This window comes from Oryctolagus cuniculus, chromosome 13 (assembly GCF_964237555.1).
Source record: "Oryctolagus cuniculus chromosome 13, mOryCun1.1, whole genome shotgun sequence".
Taxonomy (NCBI): Eukaryota; Metazoa; Chordata; class Mammalia; order Lagomorpha; family Leporidae; genus Oryctolagus; species Oryctolagus cuniculus.
Window position 1 is genome coordinate 69,075,493 of NC_091444.1, and position 25,168 is coordinate 69,100,660.

At 41.9% G+C, this 25,168-nt stretch overlaps 1 protein-coding gene across 9 annotated transcripts in view; it reads right to left on the reverse strand.

Annotated features, from left to right (window-relative positions):
• The window catches only part of PRPF18 (pre-mRNA processing factor 18), a 123,514-nt gene that overhangs the window by 53,290 nt on the left and 45,056 nt on the right, over nt 1-25,168 (reverse strand). For 5 of the 9 annotated variants that reach the window (XM_051820850.2, XM_051820854.2, XM_051820856.2 and 2 more), the window contains exons 2-4: nt 22,072-22,394; nt 2,932-3,009; nt 2,791-2,817 (exon numbers count right to left, since the gene is read on the reverse strand). In XM_051820850.2, coding sequence (XP_051676810.1) covers nt 2,791-2,817; nt 2,932-3,009; nt 22,072-22,394 — 428 coding nt within the window. The remainder of the gene's footprint in view (nt 1-2,790; nt 2,818-2,931; nt 3,010-22,071; nt 22,395-25,168) is intronic. The other 4 variants (XM_051820851.2, XM_051820855.2, XM_070055659.1 and 1 more) reach the window with 1 other exon arrangement.

Here is a 25,168-nt window from a genome sequence, read left to right on the forward strand (position 1 = left end):
GTTAGGCCACCATCTATAGTGCCAGCGTCCCATATGGGCACTGGTTTGAGTCCCAGTTGCTACACTTCTGATTCAACACCCCACTAATGCAACTGGGGAGGCAGCTGTAGATGGCCCAAGTATCTGGGTCCCTAACCCACATGGAAGACCTGGAAGAAGCTCCTAACTCCTGGCACTGGCCTGGCCCAACCCCATTTGGGGAGTGGACCAGCAGATGGAACATCTCTCTGTCTCTCCCTCTCTTTTTAACTCTTTCAAATAAATAAATAAATCTTAAAAAAAAAAAAAAAAAAAGAAAAGAAGCAGTTTTCCCATCTCAGCACAAGACAAACCTAAAGCCAAAAGTAGGAATAAAATCAAAAGAACATTAAAAAAAAAATTAAGAAACTCACATCCAATTAAGAACAATTATATGGTGAAAATTATATAAGTACTGATCTATAGTTTATGGCTAAAGATTATATTTATCATAACTAAAGGATACTGAAAATAAACTAAACTTTTTATTATATTATCACAGGCAAATCAGCATCAAACCTTAAAAATGGTACCTAATTTCTATAAAGGGGTAATGTATACTACAGTGTCGTTACTACTGAGAAGGAAATATTAGGGGCCAGCGCCGTGGCTCACTAGGTTAATCTTCCGCTTGCAGCGCAGGCATCCCATATGGGTGCCGGGTTCTAGTCCCGGTTGCTCCTCTTCCAGTCTAGCTCTCTGCTGTGGCCTGGGAGGGCAGTGGAGGATGGCCCAAGTGCTTGGGCCCTGTACCCACATAGGAGACCAGGAAGAAGCACCTGGCTCCTGGCTTCAGATCAGCATAGCTCTGGCCGTAGCAGCCATTTGGGGGGTGAACCAACGGAAGGAAGACCTTTCTCTCTATCTCCTTCTCTCACTAACTCTGTCAAATAAAAATAAATAAATAAATAAAAAAATAAGAAGGAAATATTAAAACACATTTGTAATGTAAATCCTGTGGCCAGCATTATGGCATAGAGGGTAAAGCCACTGCCTGTGACACCATCATCCCATGTGGGTGCTAGTTTGAGTTCTGGCTGCTCCACTTCTAATCCAGCTCCCAGCTAATGTGCCTGGGAAAGCAGCAAAAGTTGGCCAGAGTTCCTCTGTCACCCATGTGGGAGATCTAGAAGGACTTCATGGCTCCTGGTTGCAGCCTGACGCAGCCTAGACTACTGTGGTCATTTGGGGAATGAACCAGTGGGTGAGGATCAATTTTCTCTATATATATCACTCTGCCTTTCAAATAAATTTTTTTAAAGACGGATGGATGGATGGATGGATGGATGGACGGACGGACGGGTGGACGGAAGGAAAAGAAGGGAAGGAAGGAAGGAAGGAAGGGAGGAAGGGAGGGAGGGAGGGAGGGAGGTAGGAAGGCAGGCGGGGAGGGGAGGGGAGGGGAGGGGAGGATGGAAAACCTGTGCTTCCTTTTTAAGCAGAGACAGTTATTTCCACAAAAACTTAGTCCTAACAGCGGTTAGAGTGGCTCTGTAGAAAAGATCTAAGAGTCAGCTGAACTCAGAGTTACAAGCAATATCTTTACTTTTTCTGCTTCAGTGCCTTCCTCTACATAAGCAAAACAGCACTTCCGTTATCACTGAAACACAACGCAAAACTGCCACCAGACTTAACTATTCTCCCACCTTATCAAAAAGTTTAAAAGGATCTAGGAATGCAATGTTAGCAGACTAAACCTATTGTAAAGTGATTATTATTCCATATCAAAACTGAATTAAACAATGCTGGGCAAGCAAAAAACAAAACAAAACAAAAAACAACCAAAAAAAAGATAACCCTTCCTTCTGAATATGGTTATTTACATAAAACATGCTAATTTCCTAAACCAGAGTATAAAAAATCAGTATCTTAACAGAAAATTATCAAAATTCAAACAGACTTTCTCCTTTTAAAAACCTATCCAGAACTTAATGTTTTTCTATAATACTCACCCTCCCCAACACTAAAAAATAAAACCGAATGCATATACATACCAGTTGCATTCCTCATGCTTCCTTCTAGAAATGCTATACCACATAAATTAACTTCCAGAACTTTCCCCCATTACATGCACAAGAGTATTACTATGCTTTGGTGTTTCACAAGTGAAAGGTTGATTTCAAATTTATGATTTGACAAAAGTATTTCAAACGAACCTCTCAACTTTGAGTTAAAAATTATTCTTTTAAAATCATTTAACTTCACTTCATAACCTTTAACCCCCTCCCAATAAAAAAACCTATTCTTATCAACTATGTAATTTCAAAGATATTTTCAGTCCTGCTTCCAAAAGACAAACTCTTTTTTTCTAAAAAATATTTCAAAATTTAATTTCTATCACTAGACTCAAAAGAGTGTTTAAAATATGATACCTTTTTACAACAAAAGTACCTAAACTATATATGGCCCTATGTTTCAGGCAGAGGTACTTAGGCCCCATAAAGAATTATCAACAATGCAAACATAAAACTTAATGGCTTAAATATTCAGGAAAAAGCAGAGGAAATACTACTACTAATAACTGTCATTGAATAAATAAGATGCTTTGAACTCTTCCAAAATAGACTTTTATTGGGAGGGGAGGAAGTGGGAGTGGTAATGAAAATAAGACAATATATCAGGTCTAGGACTTAATTTTAAAAAAATTCAAGCTTTCATCTCAAGCCATTTCATGCTGTCCACAAAAAGCCAAACCATTCCAAGCCAAAAGTCATGCATATATTTTTCCTGAATTCAAGGTTAAAAAATAAAAAGCAAAAACAAAACTCATACCTCTCCAGATGGCTTCTCATTTACAGGCTAATGTATAACATTGATAAATTGAACAGAGATCAATAATTTTGTCAATTCACAATAGCTATATAAATTTAAACTCAGAAATACACAACATAACACAAAAGTAAGGCTTCATACCTTGTAGCCACATCTTTCAAAATATGCTTCCTCCTCTTTTTTGGCAAGTTCACTACGCTTGAAATATTTTTTATTTTCCTATTAAAGAAAAAATTTAAGTTAATAATACGTCTTTATCAAAAGTTCATGCCCAACAGTCAACAAGTACCTTAAGAAACCTTTTGAAAACTTAAATGATTTTAAGAATTTGATAATTTTTGTTGTTGTTCCAGAGATGATTACATTGATTCTCCAAACACACCACTCCCCTGCACTGTGCATCTGGTGCTAATGTGGGAGAAATACTAAAATATTTTTCCTATGGTATCATCTTAATAGACTTGTCCAAAGGCAAAGAAACCTAGAGTATCTTTCAAATATTGGTGGTGTTTTAATTTCCTGATATTTGAATTCAAAGATAATTCCTACAAGTGGATTCATTATCAACCACAGAAAACAATCCTTTATTTTCTCCTAACAGAATTAATCAAACAGAAACTATAGCACACAGACCCAACACCTGAAATCCCATCAAGATACTTCCAAGAGTGTATCAAATTATTTTTTGTCATTTGGAATCTTAATATATCAAACAATTCTTAAAATAAGGTAGACACAAAATAGATTGTTTTATTTAAAAGATAGCTTAAAGTTAAACCTACTGTGGTTAAAAAGATGTTAGTTCTTTCTACAAGACATAAACAATTATCCTCACTGTGAAATCTGCAGCCTAATTTAGAAGTTGTTACTATCTGCATCTCCATCTCCTGTATATTATTCCATGGATGACTGCTCAAATACTACTCTACTTTACTAATAGTAATTATAACAGAACTTCAATATCTCCACGTATGTATTTAGCACATCAGGGTTTCAAAGCTCATTCCTCAGACAATGATTGTCAATAAATGCTAAAACCTTTAAGAGAAGGGTTTGATGGTGGAAATGCAAAGATAAGGCTGTCAACACTTGCACACACTGATGAATGTCCTAAGGTGCTTTTAGAGGTTCTACAAGGTCAAATTTAGTTAGTAATAATAATGTTACACAATCTTTTTTCATTGTGCCCATATTTGCACTGATAGCACAAAAGCAATGGTGAGAAAAACTAAAATCTGCACATAAAGACAATGGCATTGGCCAGCGCCGCGGCTCAGTAGGCTAATCCTCCACCTGCGGCGCCAGCACCCTGGGTCCTAGTCCCGGTTGGGGCGCCAGTACTGTCCCGGTTGCTCTTCTTCCAGGCCAGCTCTCTGCCATGGCCCGGGAGTGCACTGGAGGATGGCTCAGGTCCTTGGGCCCTGCACCCGCATGGGAGACCAGGAGGAAGCACCTGGCTCCTGGCTTCGGATCAGCGCAGCCCGCCGGCCGCAACACACCGGCCAGCCGTAGCGGCCACTTGGGGGTGAACCAACGGAAAAAGGAAGACCTTTCTCTCTGTCTCTAACTCTGTCAAAAAAAAAAAAAAAAAAAAAAAAGACAATGACATCAAACTGCACCAGCAGTCACCACATTCTTCACCACCATGCACTTGCAGGAAAGTAAAAAGGCTCCATAATGTCCCTGACAAAGGAAACAGTTCTACATCTCAACCCCGTGAGTACAGGCCTTTTAATATTCAGTAGGATCAAGCTAAAATGAAAATGTGTAAAGCACTTCTGCTACATACTAAAGTACGACTGTTTTCTCAAAGAGAAGCACTGCGCAGTTGCTTGATTAGACTTCGCAGCTGGTAGACATTTTTTCCAAACTGAATAAAGTGATCCCGTTTCTTACAGGAAAACAGTATGATAGAATTCCAGCTTTCAAGTAAAAGCTGAAATGGTAAGAAAACTTTAATACTCTGAGCTTAAACCTCCTCCCAATAGTTCATGTCTATTCAGATGAAATCAGTGATGATATTAATTAACACTTGTGAACTTCTGATATTATCTAATGAAAAGATGTTAACATTTAGAAGATCTGTATGAGTCAGCACACCATTATATTACAAAGTCAAGATGTCACAAATCATACATAGGTAAAAAGATCTACTCAAAGAGCAAAACAGATCAATTGGTTATAGGGTATAAGTAATGCTTTGAGATGGACCAAAACCAAACTCTAACTTACCACATGTCCAGTTTTGGTGCAGTGGCAAAGAATAATATTCACAATTATCCAAAAAGTTTATTAAAAATATTTCCTTTTCCAACTACTTATGTGTGTGACAATATATTTTCTTCATATACTTAAAGAACACATATCAACAGATTAAATGGAGAAAGAGAAGAATTCAATTATTTTCTAATTTGCTAGAGACTAAAGAGATTTATAAAAATGTAAAGCAATGTTTTTCTCACTAAATTTATTTTGTTGTGAAAAACAAATATTTTTATGAAAATATCTGTTAACATCTAATAGGTTTATTATTATATTACCACATGGAACATCAACATTTTCCCATTTTTAATTTCTAATATGGTAATAATAAATACATAGTACACAAAAATAAAGTTCTTTGGGGCTATCAATATTTAAGAATGTAGGAGTAGGTTAAGTCACCACTTCAGACAACCACATCCCACATGAGAGTGCTGGTTGGAGTTCCTCTGCTTCAGACCCAGCTCCCTGCTAATGCACCCAGCAATGCAGCAGATGACAATCCAAGTACTTGGCTCCCTGTCACCCACATAGGAGACCCACAAGGAGTTCCAGGTTCCTGGCTTTGGCCTGACAAACCCTGGCTGTTGCAAATATTTGGGGAGTGAACCAATGGATGGAAGATTGGTCTCTACTCTCTGTCTTCAACATGAAAACAAATAAACAAACAAAAATTTAAGAATGTAAAAGGGTCTTGAGAACTCCAAGTTTGAGAATCACTGATGCTTAAGAATCAGCTCACTGGCTTTTTCTCCACACTTACAGCATATGCTAATACCTGAGAAATACTAGAGAAAACCAGCTGGGCCTCAATGCAGCCCATTATTTCTGGCATAGTTATTCATTCCATTTTCTCTCCAATTGTTTACACTGACTATTACACATTCTCCATTTTCTTTTTTCAAAGATTTACTTACTTATTTAAAAAGCAGAGAGAAAGGGAGAGACACAGAGGGATCTTCCACCTGATGGTTTACTTTGTAAATGACCGCAACAGCCAGGACTTGGCCGAGCTGAAGCCAAGAGTCAGGAGCTTCTTCCCACTCTCCCACACAGGTGCAGGGGCCCAAGCACTTGGGCCACCTTCCACTACTTTCCCAAGCACATTAGCAGGGAGTTGGACTGGAAGTGGAGCAGGTAGAAGTCAAATGGGCACTCATGAGGGATGTTGGCATCCTAACTAATGACTTAACCCATGGTGCCACAATGCTAGCCTCTCACATTCCCCACTTTCTCAAATCTTTTACCCCTTCATATCACTCATTTTCAACAAATGACTACACTCCCCCTACTTTAAAGAGAGAGAAATCAGATGCAACCTCTTCCAAATTCCCCCAACATGGATCCTGACCTGGATATGCACCCAATCCTTTCTCCACCTGGCAAGGGAACAGGAACGTTAACACCTGTGTAAGGCCGGTTCCTCCAACTGTATTCCAGACCTCACTTCCTCCTGACTTTCTGACAGACTTCTCATCAATTCTGTTTTTTCTTCTGCATCTTTACCTGTTCCCTGGTCTTCAAGAACACTGCTTACATCTGCTGAAGACTCACCAACCTTGAAGAAAACTTCTGTGTCCTACTCTGGGTATCATTTACAGCAGAATTACACTAAAATGGTTTCCCTACCTCATCTCCAATTCCTGACCTCTGTTTGTAGCCCTTGACATCTGGGTATCCATTCTCACTGTTCACTGAGGAATTCTCTTTAGTCAGAAATAATGCTCAAGGTGCAAATCCAAAGGAACGTCTCAGCCTGATCTCACTTTTCAATTTAACCGCTAATTTGCTCCTTCTCCAAACACTTTCTTCTGATTGTCAAACAAGTTCTGTTTCTTACTTACCCTTAAGCAAAACTTACAGGAGGTCACCGGTCTAGACTAAGCTCCTGCCTTAGGCCTAACAGACCAAATAAATACAAAGTCACTCAGGCTTAAGTTCCAATTCAAAAAGGCGAGACTAAGTTGTTTATCTGACCTTCCAAGAAACCAAGAGAGAGAGAAGAAAGCCAAATCCCTAAACAGATCAGTTCCAGCTGGCATGGTAGGGAAGTTTCTCCTGCTTCAATCTTTACAAAAAAGCAACCTGAAGTTAAACAGTAGCTTTTTATAAACTGTTGTTTCCTTGTTCCCACCTTACAAAAACCACTGTGTCCTGCTACTGCCCAGTAAGAAATCTCATTCTATTTTTTTTTTTAAAAGAATGGAGGCTGCACCATGCAAACAAAAAACAATTAGATCTAAAACTAAATCTGTTCTAATTTTGTCTTTTGACTCTGGTTTGTTAGATTTTCTAGCTCTTGTACTTTTTAACCATTTATTTCACATAAATTTCTCAAATTAGAAAATAATGCATTATCTTCCCTAATCATTTCTTCCAATGTATTCCATATCAGTTACAATCATTACTTTCTTTAGTGTTTCCATTTCAAAATTTTATGCATTTCTATCAAAGGATAATTTTTAAAACTACATCTGTGATGCTACTATTTCCATTTTTTAAGATTTATTTATTAATTTGAAAGGCAGAGTTACAGAGAGGCAGAGGCAGAGAGAGAGATCTTCCATCCACTGGTTCACTCCCCAGATGGCCACAATGGCTGGAGCTGCACCAATCCGAAGCCAGGACCAAGGAACTTCCTCCAGGTCTCCCACACGGGTGCTTTCCCAGGCAATAGCAGAGCTGAATCAAAAGTGGAGCAGCCGGGACTTAAACCAGTACCCTTATGGGATGCCAGCACTGCAGGCAGCAGCTTAACCCATTATGCCACAATGCTATTCCCCAATTTTTTTTAATTAACTTGTTTTTTCAAAAGTAATTCTTCATTAAAATTTTTTTTAAAAGTTCCCTGTTTCATTTCAAATATCATGATTGTATCCTTCATACCTGGAAACAAAAGAGCAATTCATAAAAAAAGCAACTAAAGTAGTGATTTCCAATTATAAAATATTATTTTATAAAGTACATTGAAAATATACTATGAAACATGAAGTACTATGGATACCTTTATGGCAGAGTTAAAACTGTAAAATTTTCAAACTTAAGCTTTGGCGATATACACTGTATACCTTTCAAAGGTAACTCAGCCAGAGTAGAAAACTTGCCCTAAATTAAAGAGTTATGTAGCAATGGAGCCACATTTAGACATTAGGGCTCATCTACTCATTTTACAAATTTAGTATCCTGGGCCCGGTGCCGTGGCGCAGTCGGTTAATCCTCTGGCACTATATGGGTGCCAGTTCTAGTCCCGACTGCTCCTCTTTTAATCCAGCTCTCTGCCGTGGCCTGGGAAAGCAGTAGAAGATGGCCCAAGTCCTTAGGCCCCTGCACCCACGTGGGAGACCAGGAAGAAGCACCTGGCTCCTGGCTTCAGATAGGTGCAATTCCAGCCGTTGCGGCCATTTGGGGAGTGAACCAACGAGGGAAGACCTTTCTCTCTGTCTCTCCCTCTCACTGACTCTAACTCTACCTCTAAAACAGATAAATAAAATCTTAAAAAAAAAAATTAGTTTCCTTCCTAATTACATTCAAAACTTTCCAACTCTAAGTTGTTAAATTAACTACACAATGCACACAATACAGTCCTATAAAAACAGAAACAGAAGTCTAGAAGTGGCAGGTACATAGTCTAAGGCACCATAGGAACTGATGGCTAAATTACTTTGGATTCTTCTCTACAGCACCCCCACTAACAGTGCATCTTTCATTTGGACAGCCCGGAAAACAAACTGAAAAAAAGTATCCATAAAAAGCATTTCTGGGCAGGGGCCGGCACTGTGGCACAGTGGGCTAAATCTCCACCTGTGGTGCCGGCATTCCATATGGGCACCGGTTTGTGGGTTTGTGTCCTGACTGTTCCTCTTCTGACCCAGCTGTCTGCTGTGGCCTGAGGAAGCAGAAGATGGCCCAAGTCCTGCACCCATGTTAGAGACCCGGAGGATGCTCCTGGCTCCTGGCTCTGGATCAGCTCAGCTCTGGCCGTTGCGGCCATTTGGGGAGTGAACCAGTGGATGGAAGACCTCTCTGTCTCTCCCTGTCTGTAACTCTGCCTCTCAAATAAATAAAATCTTTTTTTTTATTTTTACTATTTATTTATTTATTTGAGAGGCAAAGTTACACAGAGAGAGGAGAGGCAGAGAGAGGGAGGGAGGTTCCATCTGCTGGTTCACTCCCCAATTGGCTGCAACAGCCTGAGCTGCGCCGATCCAAAGCCAGGAGCTTCTTCCAGGTCTTCCACAGAGTTGCAGGGGCCCACGGACTTGGGTAATCTTCCACTGCTTTCCCAGGCCACAGCAGAGAGCTGGATCAGAAGTGGAGCAGCCAGGTCTTGAACCGGCACCCATATGGGATGCCAGCGTTTCAGGCCAGGGCGTTAACCCGCTGTGCCACAGCACCGGCCCCAATAAATAAAATCTTAAAAAAAAAAAAAAGCTTTTCTTTTTGTTTTTTCAAAGATATACCTAATTCCCACATGCTGTTTTACAAATGTTATTCTTGGACTCTGACCAAGTTGTGGTTTCTGAATAATAAAACTAAAATTCATAGATATAAAGTGTGCCTAGCACATCACCTGAAATGTCTGCCTATGCTATGCTAATAAAGGAAACTCAACTATCAGAAACAACATATTACCAACATATAACTACTTACGATTGTCACATTGTTCTTTTTTTTTTTAAAGATTTATTTATTTTTACTTGAAAGTCAGAGTTACATAGAAAAAGGAGAGGCAGAGAGAGAGAGAGAGAGAGAGAGAGAGGTCTTCCATCAGATGGTTCATTCCCTAATTGGCCGCAACGGCTGGAGCTGTGCTGATCCGAAGCCAGGAACCAGGAACTTCCTCCGGGTCTCCCACGTGGGTGCAGGGGCCGCAGGACTTGGGCCATCCTCTACTGCTTTCCCAGGCGACAGCAGAGAGCTAGACAGGAAGTGGAGTAGCCGTGTCTCGAACCGGCGCCCATATGGGATGCCAGCACCTCAGGCCAGGGCTTTAACCCGCTGCACCACAGCGCCGGCCCCTCACATTGCTCTTTTTTAAGATTTATTTGAAAGACAGAGTGCTGGGGAGTGGCGGAGGCTATCGCAAAATCTATCTGCTGGCTCAGTCCCCAAATGACCACAACAGCGCAGGCTAGTCCAGACCAAAGCCAAGAGTCCACAGCTTCATTAGCATCTCCCACGTGGGTGGCAGGGACCCAAGCACTTGAGCCATCCCTCTGCTGCCTTTCCAGGCACATTACAGGGAGTTGGATCGGAACTGGAGCATCAGGGACTTGAACCAGCACTCTGATAGGGGATGTTGGTATTGCAAGTGGCAGTTCAGCTCACTGTGCCACAATGCCAGCACTAACATTTAATTAGAATCACTATTCTTTCAATCATGTTAAGGTTTTTAGTGTTTATGCAAATAGAATACACACATCAAGAGTTCTGCAAAAAAAAAAAAAAAAAAAAAAGACACTGAGAGCTAACAAGTACAGAGACTGGATAGGCCAAGCCAAACAGCATGTGTGAAACTGCAAGCTGTGGGGAGGGTCAATATCTTGATCAAGAATGAAAATCAAGGGGCAGGCGCTGTGGCGCAGCAGGTTAACACCCTGGCCTGAAGTGCTGGCATCCCATATGGGCACCGGTTCAAGACCCGGCTGCTCCACTTCTGATCCAGCTCTCTGCTATGGCCTGGGAAAGCAGAACAAGATGGCCCAAGCCCTTGGGCCCTTGCACCTGTGTGGGAGACCTGGAAGCAGCTCCTGGCTCCTGGCTTCGGATCGGCACAGCTCCGGCCATTGCAGCCAACTGGGGAGTGAACCATTGGATGGAAGACCTCTCTCTCTGCCTCTCCTCTGTGTAACTCTGACTTTCAAAGAAATAAATTTTAAAAATCTTTACAAAAAAAAATGAAAATCAGTCTTCAACAGTCTGACATCATAGACCAGATGAAAGGCACACAAACATACAAATTTAAACAGACAGAACACCAACATAATAATCATAAAATGTCAATGAATCCTGTTAGCCTCATATTTTTGTTATGTCAGTGAACCTTTAAAAAATTAGGTAAATACAAAGCAGACCAGACAGGAAATAGTCTGAACCATTTCATTTATATAAAATCCTAAAAAATGAAACCTAACCTAAGGTAACCAAAAGCAAAAGCAGTGGCTGCGGACAGGGTGGGAGTGGGAGGCAGGGCATGGTAAAAAGGAGGGATTACAAAGAACCAGAAGGGGGTGCTGGTGTGGTGGCCTAGCAGGTTAAGGCCCCTCCTATGACATCAACATCTGGTATCAGCAGATTCGAGTTCCAGCTCCACTTTAGATCCAGCTCCCTGCTAATGCACCTGGGAAAGCAGCGGAAGAAGGCCTAAGTGCTTTGTGAGCCTTTGCCACCCATGTGGGTCACCCAGATGGAGTGCCAAGCTCCTAGCTTCAGTCCCAGCTGTTGCCACCATTTGGGGAATGAAGCAGCAGATGAAAGATCTCTGTTTACCCCTTCTCTTTCTGTAACTCTGTTTTGCAAAAAAAAAAAAAAAAAAAAAAAAAAAAACTTTAAAAACAGAAAGGCAGAAGGAAACCTCTGGACAAGATGGGTCTTTTTACTCTAACTGCACTGTAAGTTGGACAACTGCATACATAGGTAACCAAACTGTACACTTTAAATATGTGCAGTTTTCTGTATGTAAACTTTTTTCAAAGAAATAAAATTCCTTCGGAAAGAATAATTTGAAAAATGCTGGGACAAGATGACAGAGGAGGAGAGGAAGAGAAAGAGGCGGAGAAGAAATCATAAAAAGCAGCAGTGAAATGGAGCCTCTGATACAAGCTGTACCTCTCCGTCAGCTTCCCCATAGCGATCACAAGTCAACTGCACACTCAAGACTGACTAAGTGAAGGCAGGGGTGTATGGGTCAGGCTGACCCTGCAGGACTCAGGATTACAAGACCCCAAATTCAATTATCACCTCCGTGGTGAACATCCTACCACCAGACTCTATTTTAAGACATTTTACAGGAACTTCAAGCCCTGATAAAACAATGTAATAACCAATCTACCCACAGAACTCAACAGAGGCCACTCTGGCATCACAACATTCCCAGAACATACTGGCCTCCTTGCTCATCAGGCTCAGTAAGGCCATGAGCACGGTGGACACATCAGGGATCCAGGCACAAGCTCATCATGCCCTGCTCAACCCACACTTTACTCCCTAAGATTCAACCTCCTTTTCCCCGAGTCATCATCCTCTCCCCCGAACCCCTGAAGGAGTCCAGGAATTAAGTAACGGCTGCCTGGCTTTTCACTTGGGGCAATTCAAATCAACTCTTTCTTCCATCACCCTGGTGTCAGAAATTGGCCTCCTGCATGTCAGCTAAACAGACTCAGTTTTGGGGGTATTCTATAACAGAAGTACTAGTGAGGCTAATATCATGTACATTACCTTAGAATCAATAATGCTACAATAACCAAAACAATGTGACACTGGCATAAGTATCAACAAATACATCACTGAAACTGAACAGAATTCCCAGAATGGATTCACGCTAAAACCATTAATTTTTTTTTTTAAACAAGGTTGCCAAAACTATCCACAGGTATAGGACAAATATTTTCAACACATGGTCTTGAATAACTGGATATCCTTATAGAACTATACAACCCTTACCTCACATCATAAAAAAACCTGACCCAATAATTTTTTAAAATTCAGTTTTTTACAAAAGATAAAACCATAAAGCTTTTTGAAGACTACATAAGAGACTATCTTTGCAATTTATTCTTTAGAAAGCAGATGGATCATATGGTAGTTATATGTTTAAGTTTTAAGAGACTACCAAAGCATTTTCCTAATCATTTTACAATTTCATATTCCCACACAAGATACAGAAAAATAATAAGCAGGGCAGGTGTTTGGTGCAGTGGTTAAGACGCTGATTGAGATGTCCACAGCCCATCTCGGAGGGCCACCAGGCCCTATTTCCTCCACCTCTGATCCAGCCTCCTGCTAATGTGAACTCTGGGAAGCAGCAGATGATGTCTCAAGTACTTGGATCCTCGTTACCCACAGTGGAGACCCAGAGAGAGTTCTGGGCTCTAGGCTTTGGCTTGGCTAAGACCTAATAACTGTAGGCTTTTGGGAAAAGAACCAGCAGACTGAAGGTCTCTGTTGTCTCTTTCTACCTTTTAAATAAAATCAAAATATTCTAAAATGTTTTAAATACTATAATAACCATTTAAAAACTCAAATTGAGCTTTATCAAAATTAAAAGCTTTGTTAATGAGAAAACACTATCAAGAAAATAATCAGAAAACCGCAAGTCTGGGAGAAAATAATCACAAAACATCTAACAAGAGATTGATAAGACTATATAAAGAACTACTTCAGCTTAATAGGAAAAAAAGCCACAAACCCAATTTAAAAACATGCAAGCAATTTTAATACTTCAAAAAAGCTATACAAATGGCAAAAATATGAAAATTACTTTAAATGATTAATTATCAGGAAGATGGAAATTAAAATCACAATGAGGCCGGTGCCGCGGCTCACTAGGCTAATCCTCCGCCTAGCGGCGCCGGCACACCGGGTTCTAGTCCCGGTCGGGGCGCCGGATTCTGTCCCGGTTGCCCCTCTTCCAGGCCAGCCCTCTGCTGTGGCCCGAGTGTGCAGTGGAGGATGGCCCAGGTGCTTGGGCCCTGCACCCCATGGGAGACCAGGAAAAGCACCTGGCTCCTGGCTCCTGCCATCGGATCAGCGCGGTGCGCCGGTCGCATCGCGCTGGCCGCGGCGGCCATTGGAGGGTGAACCAACGGCAAAGGAAGACCTTTCTCTCTGTCTCTCTCTCTCTCACTGTCCACTCTGCCTGTCAAAAAAAAAAAAATCACAATGAGATACCACTACAAATCCACCAGAACTGCTGAAACTCAAAGACTGACAACACAAATCACTGGCAAGGACATAGAGCAATCTACTTCTCTTACATTGCTGGTGGGTCTGTAACAGGATAAAGCCACTTCAGAAACAGGTTTGGTGGCATTTTACAAAACTAAATATACACGTATTCTGTGACCTAGCAATTCTACTCATAGGCCTTTTCCTGAGAAAAATGAAAACACTCGTCATGGAAGGCTCACAGCAGCATCATTCATAATAGCCAAATCCTGGAAACAGCCCAGGTACTCAGCACTAAGAGAACTAATTAAGCAAGTATACTCACACAACTGAGCAATTAAAGGACCAAACACATGACACGTGCAAAATGAGTAAACCTCAAATGTTAATTTGATCAAACGAAGCTAGACATAAAGAGTACACACATGATCCTATTTATGTGAAGTTCTAGAGCAGGCAAAATGAGGGTGGAAAGAAATCAACACTGGCTGCTCCTGGTGGTGGAAGGAGCAGGGACTGACTTCAAAGTCAGGTCAATGTACTCTTCACACAGACTAGGTCACACACAGAGGATGCATTTGTCAAAATTCACTGCATGGTACGCTTAAGATTGTACATTCTGGGTCTATATTATGGCCACCACTTGAGCCACTGGCATCCTATATTGGAGCACCGGTTACAATACTGCTGCTCTGCTTCCAATCCAACTCCCTGCCAATGCACCTGGGAAAGCAGCAGCAGATGACCCAACTGCCTGGGCCCCCGCCACTCTTGTGGGAAACCAGGATGGAGTTCCTGGCTCCTGGTTTTGTCCCTGGACATTGCAGCCATTTGCAGAGTAAACTAGCAGATGAAAGATCTCTCCCTATCTTGCTCACTCTCTCTCCATCACTCTGCCTTCCATACAAATAAATAAATCTATTTGTAAAAATATGTGTGCATTCTTTTTATGTAAATGTCTGCGAATAGACAAAAAGTACTACAAACAGTAAGCTCTGGTTAACAATATGCATGTCAAACTGTTTAGGGGTAAAGCATACTGGAATCTGCAGCTTGATCTGAAATACACACAGATCAGTAAATCGTCTTCATTAACCTATCTGCATCTGATAAACACCGGTTTAGGTGATTCTGCTGCCTCATTTCGAGTGGTATACCAGCTCTCTGTGGAAAGTCTGATAGCTGAAGTATTGTAGTTAACACTTAGCTTTTAAATGCCTCCTAATAACTTGTGGAAAAGTAGTGATAACCTACCCTAAAATATTCTGCCTGGGACAACTATTCTGATGGAAATGTACTGTCTGCATTGCTTGCTGGATTGAGGATTGGAGGGAATGGTGAATAATGGAAAGTTATGTAATAAAACAAATACAGCAAAATGATCACTGCAGAGGCTAGGTGGCATACGGATGTTCTGTGTAAAGAGGTTCTCTAGAGCTGGAACACAGCACAAAGGGGTAATGGCACAGAGATCTGGCATTCCCCCACACAGAACTGACTAGTTCTTAACCTGCTTTGAGTCAAAGATCACTGTAATAACATAATGGGGGGGGGATCATACACACTCATGTGCTAAATTTTATATATAATTTCAAGGAGCTGATAGATTCCCTGAAGTCTACTCAAACGCTTCATTTAAATAGCCAATACAAACAGTAATAGAAATGACAAAGGTGAATATAAGGTTAAAGAAGAGAATATTCAGTGTGAAGGGAAAAGAGCTAATCCTGAACTTTTAAGAAAAGCCAACATCTTTTTTTATTATTATTAAGATTTTTATTTATGTATTTGAGAGGCAGAGTTACAGACAGAGAAAGGGAGAGACAAAGAAAGAGGTCTTCCACCCACTACTTCACTCCCCAAAAGGTCAAAAACAGCAAGAGCTGGGCCAACCTGAAGCCAGGAGATTCTTTCAGGTCTCCCATATAGGTACAGGTACCCAAGCACTTGGACCATCTTCCACTGTTTTCCAGACCATAGCAGAGAGCTGGATCAGAAGAGGAGCAGCCAGGACTCAACTGGCGCCCATATGGGATGCTGGCACTGCAGGCAAAGGCTTAGCCTACTACCCCATAGTGCCGGCCCTAAAAAGCCACCATCTTAAAGATCAAAAAAAGAAAAGGAAGCAGCATCATGAAAAGAAGATCAAGAATAAGCAGCCTTAGAAAAAAAAGGAAAACTAGGAAGCGGTGACGTAAAAGATGCCCAGGGAGGAGGCCAGTGCTGTGGCATAGCAAATAAAGCCTTGTGCAGCACTGGAATCCCATATGTGCACTGGACTGAATCCTGACTGAAGTCTTTGGGCCCCTGCACCCATGTGAGAAACCTGGAAGAAGCTCCTGGCTTCAGCCTGGCCCAGTCCCAGCTGTTGTGGCCATTTGGGGAGTGAACCAGCAGATGTAATATTTCTCTCTCTCTCTCTCTCTCTCAATATATCTCCCTCCACCCCACAACCACCTTTCAAGTAAATAAATAAATCTTTTTAAAAAAAAAAGCATATTTAAAAAAAATGCCAAGAGCATAGTAAAAAAGGAGACTCTCTCAGTGCCAAATACTGTGAGATGAGTAATCAAAGAAGTCTCTAGTGTGTACCTGGTCAGAGCACAGTCAATAGAATGACAGAGGCAAAAGTCAGAAGGTAACAGGTAAAGAAGTGAATGGGGATTAGAATTTATCTTAAGAAGCTGTCTATAAGGAAAATATATATACATACATACATACATACATACATGGGGGAGATATTTGTATGTTAAGTGCTGATAGGGATAAGCCAGCAGACAGACAAAAATCACAGGAAGAAATGAATAACTGATATTAGGGTTCTTAATGATGTTAAAAAATAAAAATTAAAGATAAATTTGGCATCCGACATGTAGGTGGAAGGTTTGACCCAAAATAAAATCACTACTTGCAACCATTTTGCCAGGAAAAGTTGAAGAATTTCTTGTCTATTGGCTCCTATTTTCTCTGTAAAATTCCTTAACATGTTTCTTTAAAAAAGGATCAAGTATTACTCTTTATTTTAATCCACTGTGACACAGTGTAGTATCTTGCATATGAGAAATATTCAATATATAACTGGGTGGGAGCAGAGTTCAAATTTCATACAAAAATACAAAGATCATCTTCATAGCTGTAACTAGGAAAACTTAGTTCTCCCAGTGAGTGCCTGGAGCAGCCCAGTTTTCCACATAAGTGAGGCTTTACATTAACAAAGACCCCCAACTCTGGATCTCCAAAGCACTGGTATTCCAGCATGCAGATGTTACATTAACTTCAGAGTAAGACAGGTAACAGGAGGTTATTTTCACAACTTCTCCAGTGTGATAAAGGGGTACTCACAAGCCATGCAGTTACTATTTAGCTACCACTAATTAGCATTAAACAGCTAGGACATCAGCCGAAATGACCAAGGATGAAGTGATCTTCTGGAAGATCCTAGCTACAGACAAGGTGATGAAAACAATTTGAGCCCAAAAATGAAACAAAATAGACCTAAACAATAAAACATGATAAAATCACAGTTATGGTAATGAGGGACCAGCGCTGTGGGGCAGTAGGGTAAAGCCCAGTCTGTGGCACCAGCATCCCATGTGGGCGCTGGTTCAAGTCCCAACTGCTCCACTTGCAGTTCAGCTCCCTGCTAATGGCTTGGGAAAACAGCAGAAGATGGCCCAAGTTCTTGGTCCTCTATATTCATGTAGGAGACCTGGAAGAAGCTCCTGGCTTTGGATTGACTCAGCTCTGGCTGTTTTGGTCATTCAGGCAGTAAATCAACAGATGGAAGACCCATCTCTCTCTGTCTCTACCTTTCTTTATAATTCTTTCAAATAAATAAAATAAATCGTAAACTCAATTCCTTAAAAAAATTAGTTCATGAAACTTCATTCATATGTATATATATATGATCAAAATATAAAAATTTATTTCTTATTATGAATGAGGCAACGAAAAAAGTTTACAAGTTACTGCATCATAGCTGAAGCAAAATAAACTATAAAGCAGCTGATGGTGTATAAAATTACACAGCTGCAAATCAAAGACTGTCTTCCCATGCATACAATATGAAGAGATGTCTAATTATAATCCGTTCTCTTGTATTATGTAAGACCACTCACCCATAATTGGATCTGAGACTTGAGATCTGTCTTGTCTGGCCACAGGAGTACTAGAAAAATCATGCAATCCTGTAAGCCTCAATTTCATTATTCATGAAAATAGCATAATACTTTTTGCTTTCTCTACTAATTAGAGAAGTGAGGCTCAAATGAGATCGAATATAGTGCTTTGAGAAATACAAACCACATATATCAATATAATGTTCAAAGTGCTTTCTTACATCAGCCCTATGAATATTAGTTCTGTGTTCCTAAGGTGAATATAAATAAACATTCTATCTTAGTGTTTAACAGAGTAGGCTTCGAAGCAGAACAGACCAACATCCAAATCTGGATCTAGGAGCCAGCACCATGGCACAGCAGGTCAAGCCGCTGCCTGTAATGCCGGCATGCTATAGGACCATTGTTTTGATATCTTGCTACTTTGCTTTTGTCCAGCTCCCTGCTAATGCACCTGGGAAAGAAACAGAAGATGGTCCAGGACTTGGGCCCCAGCCATCCACACGGGAGACCCAGATGGACTTTCATCACCTGGCTTCAGTCTGGCCCAGCCCTGGCCACTGCGGTCGTTTGGGGAGAAAATCAGTGAATAGTAGATCATTCTCTACCTCTCCATCTCATTTTTTTTTTTTAAAGATTTATTTATTTATTTGAAAGGCAAAGCTGCAGAGAGAGAGGTCTTCCATCTGCTGGTTCACTCCCCAGATGGCCACAACAGCCGGAGCTGAGCCAATCCAAAGCCAGGAGCCAGGAGCTTCTTCCAGGTCTCCCACGTGGGTACAGGGGCTTGCCAAGGACTTGGGCCCTCTTCTACTGCTTTCCCAGGCCAGAGCAGAGAGCTGGATCAGAAGAAGAGCAGCCAGGACTAGAGTATGGGATGCCAGCGCTGCAGGCCAGGCTTTAACCCGCTGTACTACAGTGTCGCCCCCTTCCTCCCCACAATTCTGCCTTTCAAATAAATATGTAAAAAAAAAAAAAAATCTGGTCTCTACCACTTGTTAGCTGTGTGATCTTACAAACCACGTAAAATCTCTTCACTTTAATCTCCTCATCTATAGATGGAAATAAAGTACCATGAAGGGATTGCCAGACAAATTAAGAGGTATCACATAGAAAGCACACTGCATAATGCCTTGCTTACTAACAGGAACTATGAATTTCAGTATTTTAATTTCTATTTCAAGTATGCCGTTTGTTGTTCTGATCTGCTCTGTAATAGGCAAATCACTCTTCTGGCCAAGATTATCTAAGTAACTAAATCAATTACCAAAATTTAAAAATAAAAGGCATTCCAGGAAGCGTTTATATATGGTAACAAACTGAAAATAACTATGTGGAACGGGCATCTGGCACAGTGGTTAAGTTGCTATTTGGAATGCCTGCATCCCGTGTCGAAGTGTCTGGTTCAAGCCCCAGCTATTCAGCTTCCGGGTAACGTGTTCCCTGCGAGGCAGAGGTGATGGCTCATGAACTTGAGCCCCTGGCACCCAAGTGAGACCCAGACTGAGTTCTGGTTTCAACCTGGCCCAACCTTGCCTGTTGTGGACATTGGGAGGTGAAACAGTGGATGAAAAATCTCTTTCTCTCTGCCTTTCAAATAAGAAAATTAAAATAATCACAAAATATCAAAGCTTTTAAAAAGTGATAATTTTTACAGACTGTTCCATTTCCATGACAAAGAAGCTGATTACACAAATACGTACTTGTAAACTCCAGAAGTGTGTAAGTGGTGATTCAACTTTTTCTTTTTTCAAGCACTTAGATTTCAACATCCTGGCCCTTCCCAACATCAAGTAAGCATTCCAACACCTAAATTAGTTTTTAAAATACTCCCAAACCACTCATCAAAAGAAAAGGTCCCTGTAGTGGCTAGGAAATCATGAATCTATAGATATAGACAAGCTTCTCCCTCCTCATCTGCTAAATATCACTCTATTTCATTAGCTCCTCCTTTCTAATTGTTTTTAAAGTTTCAATGATTAGGAATCTGCCATCCTACCAAGCTACTGGTAACTGTAATAGCTTACTTACACTATACCATATATATCAACCATACACTGCTCCCAAACTTCTAAGTCACATTCTCAAACTGCGGTTTGCAGATCTGTATGAATCCTGAAGACCTGCAGAGAGGACCCGTGAAGTCAAAACTTTTTCCAAAAAAATTGTTGATTTATGTTGTGGGTGGCAAGGACTGAACTCCGAACTAACTGAACCATCACCCCTTCTTTGCAGGGTGTGCCATCAGTGAGAAGCCGGAATCAGGAGCAGAGCCAGGACTCAAATCCAGACACTCCAACATGGGGGGGAGGGCTCAAGCAGCACCTTAACCACTGTGCCAGACCCTTGCCCTCAGAACTATTTCAAATATGAAGACATAATTGACCTGTTCACTCTGCTGACACCTGCACTATGGGAGAAAGCAACAGTACATCTGCTGAGTCTTAGCAACAAAGACAATGACAAGACACTGTCACTGCCAGTTTCACTTAACAATTTTCTTGAAGTAGTAAAAGTATTTTGACCACATCGTTTTAACACCCTGGGTAAAGAAACAGGAATTGCGCATAAAGCACTCCTCATTTTTACCAAGTACCACGGTTTTCTGGAGAAGCAGCAGTTGTGCAATTGAGTTGTAACACAAATTGGCTGCTTTTTTCAGGACGCATCACTTTTACGTGAAAAAATACCCTGCAAACTAACTTGGGTAATCAAGAAAAACTTCACCAAACTGAGCCAAGTGAGCCTATTACTTCAGAAAAACTGACAGCATTAGTTGTCTGTGATAAAATTCCAGCTTCAAGTCAACCTTAAAAATGTGGGAGAACATAGGGAGCAGCATTTAACCTAGCAGCTAAGATGCCCATGTCCCAGACTGCAACGGCTGGGGTTCAGCTCCAGCTGCAGCCAGACCCCCAGCAGTGCTGAACCTCAGCTGGGCTCCGGCCCCACCTGGGGAGGCCCTGATGGGAGCTCCTGGCTCTTGGCTTCACAATGGCCCAGGCATTTGAGGATGGGATATGCGTGCCTCTCAAACAAATAAAAACTCATTTTTAAAATGCAGAGAACTTGGGCCAACCATCCTCATTTTGATGGTGTCCCGGTGCTTAAAGACATTTCTCACGAGATCGATGAATATAAAAATGTGACCTTTTTGAGAATATCGAAGGAAAAATGACAACTGCATATGTCTCTGCACATCTCAGAGAACCAAGCCGTCAGTGAATGTACACATATTTTTGTACACATATTTTTAAAGTTTCTCAGCTTTAACTTTCAATACGGTAAATATCATCACATATAATAAGCAACAACCTCTTTGGTAACCTTAATAACTTCTTAAGATTGTAAAGGAGTCTTGAGACGAAGAGCTATGACAATCAATGGTCTAATATAAAGGAAACCAACTTTTCAAAGTTCCTAGTTTATGCAATTCTTTTTCCTCTTTTTCAGTACCTCCTTCCAAGAGCCTTAGCCTTTTCATTCCTTAGGAGCTGACCTGTAGAAGCTGTGTGTGTTGGGCAAGAGGGGAGGAAGCAGACTAGAATGAAATGATGGGGTTTGACTAAAAGGAAAGAAACTTGGAAATCCTATCTAACCTTCATCTGTGTTCTGGCTGGACTCAAGTTCTGAGTCAGACGTCTCAGTGAACTACAGAAAAAACTGGGACGCGTCCGAGGAACGGACAGCTGGCAGCAAGTACAGGGGGCGGTGAGGTGAACGGCGAGGGGAACAGGGTAGTCGGAGGAGAGGGAAATGCCAGAAACACGGGTTCTCCTGTAATCCCCACGCTCTCACGCCCGAGACTCCCGAGGGACGTACCAGCGGAGCGCCCACAGAGCTCCCCGCCCCCCGATAGTGGCAGGGCTCTCGCTAAACCCCACCCTTACCCCGAATCCCTTCAGTATCATCCTCCTCGCCCCTCCTCCCCTCCCCTCTTCTCTCGCTCTCATACACGGGCGCACACCCACACCCCTCTTCGCTCCCCAACCCCCGCGACCCCACGGATCCTCACCACCAACAGGTTCCTGTCCTCCACCAGCTGCCGCTTCCGAAGAATCTCTGATTTCAGAACGTCCATCTCGATGCCTCGGCTGAAGTCCGAGCTACCCTCTCCCGTTCCGGACCTCACTTCACTCGGCCAGCCGCGGAGAATCCAACGCAGACACCAACACCGAGCCCAAGCACGGGAAGACAACAACTGACGTAGGTCACTTCCGGCGGAAGCTGAGGTCAACAAGAGGAGGGGAAAGAGGGCGCTCGGGGCGCCCATTAGCAAAGCGGCTGCTGATGCGCGCCCCCTGGCTGCGCCCTCCAGAAGCGCGCCTGTAGTATCACCTGCAAAAGAAGTAGAAATGAATGGGAACGAAAACCCACGAATCATGTTGAGGTCCTTGTGCGGCATTTTTAATCCTTATTGTCCCTGCTGATTTAGGTCCAAAAGTCTCCTCGTAGAACGTCTATATTATATTCAGTAGGGTAGGATCGTACTCCTGTACTAGACGAAGGAACTCCGAGTTCCCGGAGTTGTTAAGGTCTTGAACAGTAAGAAAAACCTGAATAACGTTGGCTCCCAGGTGTAGAGGAAAAAGGCGCTGCTCATTTCCAGCCTGTTAAACTTCCCCTAGACTTACGCAACTGCATTCATAAAGGCATTTCCAGAGTCATTCTCTCCTCCCTTACTTACACATTGCTTATACTAGACTGGAGATAATTAAACATCTACCTCAGGCTGAGATCAACTTTTTGATCATGTGTTCAGCAGTCAAGATTGTCAATGACATGATTGGAGACTGAACCAGAAATTTATATATGTATTTATTTCCTTGTCTAACCCAAGAAGTAAAATTTTACTGGGGAGAAGAATTATGTCAGATTTTTTTTTAATCCCTAAAGATTGCTTATTTTTGGCTCCGTGCCATGAAATCACTTTTTTTAAAAAAAATTTTATTAAGTCATTCTTGAGCTGTATGTGAAATGTTAGGGTTGTTTTTTTTTTCTTTCACTCAATGAGGAAAGAAATTTCATTCCTTTAGTCAGATGGTAATGGAGTAAACTGATTTATCAAAAAAGAAAAAGAAAAGAAAGAAGGAAGGAAGGAAGGAAGGAAGGAAGGAAGGAAGGAAGGAAGGAAGGAAGAAAGAAAGAGAAAGCGAGCGAGCATTGTTCATGTGGCTTCAGGAAGTTTTGCAGCGTGTGTGTGGGTTAAATTTCATCTAAAAGATATCTGACTAAAGCCAAGTGAGTTCACTGTCTTACCTGGTATGCTTTGCTGACTTTATAGCTTTTGAGAGTATAAGATACTTCAAAAACCAGCGGGCAGAGGGTGATGGGGTGCCTTGACCTAAACATGGTAATATTCTTGTATGGATATCTGTTTCCTAGATCGTTTATAATTCAATAAGCTAATAACTTTATTAGCATTCTCCTGATATAGAGATTAGAAATCATAACACAGAAGCCAGATGACAGGAACAGTAATAGAAGTTTACGGAGGACACAGGTGAGATGATGGGAGACTGTGCCAGCTCCTCTTAAATGGAAGACATCCGCGGATTCTGAGGTTTAGGTAGCTATGTCTGTTAAATGCTGATGAAGGCCCAAGATCAAAGAGTCACAGAGATGAATAACTGAACAAGCAAATACTTGAGGAGCCCTTGCAATGTGAGAAAGAGGACGACCACCAGAATTTGGAATAATGTGGGACCACTGAAACCCATGTATCAGGACGGGCATTTAGCCTGTGTTCCATATAGAAGTCCCTGGGTTCCACACGGGGCTTAGTCTCCAGACTCCAACTTCCTGCTAGTGCAGATCCTGGAAGGCAGTGGTAAGAGTTCAGATAGGGGCTGGCACTGTGGCACAGTAGGTTAATCCTCCCCCTGCAGTGCCGGCATCCCATATGGGTGCCAGTTCTAGTCCTGGCTGCTCCTCTTCCAATCCAGCTCTCTGCTATGGCCTGGGAAAGCAGTAGAAGATGGCCAAAGTCCTTGGGCCCCTGCACCCGCGTGGGAGACCAGGAAGAAGCTCCTGGCTCCTGGCTTCGGATCAGCACAGCTCTGGCCATTGAAGCCATCTGGGGGAGTAAACCAGTGGAGAGAAGACCTCTCTCTCTGTCTCTACCTCTCTCTGTAACTTTGTCTTTAAAAATAAATAAATTTAATTTTAAAAAATCCTAAAAAAGTTAGATTTTGTTATGTATCTATGATTTGAAAGTGTATATGGGGCTATAATAAAGTATTCACAGAAATTAAAAATCTGTCATCTTGTAAAAGATGTTTGTTGTTTGTGCTTGGCTTACAAAAAGTTCATAGAAAATGTGGATGATATTTTCCCCTCAACCTCCTTGACATACTATTGAATTTAACTCAATACGATGTCCTCTATTCCAACTATGTTGCTACAAATGACAAGATTTCACTGAATAATATTCCATTTTGTTTATATGCCTCATATTGTGTCTTAGATTTATTTATTTGAAAGGCGGAGTTACGGAGAGAGAGATCTTCCATCTGCCGGTTCACTCCCCTCATGGAGTGAACCTGCAGGTGAAGGCTCAAGTGGGGTCCCTGCCCTCACATGCAAGCCATTCTTGAGTTCCCAGCCCCTGGCTTCGGTCCAGCCCAGCCCCAGCCACTGGGACTGAACCAGTGGCTGAGAGAGTGTGTGCACTCTGTCTTTCAAATAAAGTCAAATATATACATAAGTAATTTTAAAGAAATCCATTGGTCTGTCCTGAATGTTGAGTGAACTTTTTATCACACATTAATCATTGGGAAAATCTTAGTTCACTGATCTGTGCAGATTTTCCAAATATGGACCTTTTATGACACAGTATTTTTTTTGGACAGGCAGAGTTAGACAGTGAGAGAGAGAGACAGAGAGAAAGGTCTTTCTTCCGTTGGTTCACCCCCAAAATGGCTGCCATGGCCGGTGCGCTGCACCGATCCGAAGCCAGGAGCCAGGTGCTTCCTCCTGGTCTCCCATGGGGTGCAGGGCCCAAGCACCTGGGCCATCCTCCACTGCACTCCCTGGCCACAGCAGAGAGCTGGCCTGGAAGAGGGGCAACCAGGACAGAATCTGGCGCCCCGACCGGGACTAGAACCCGGGGT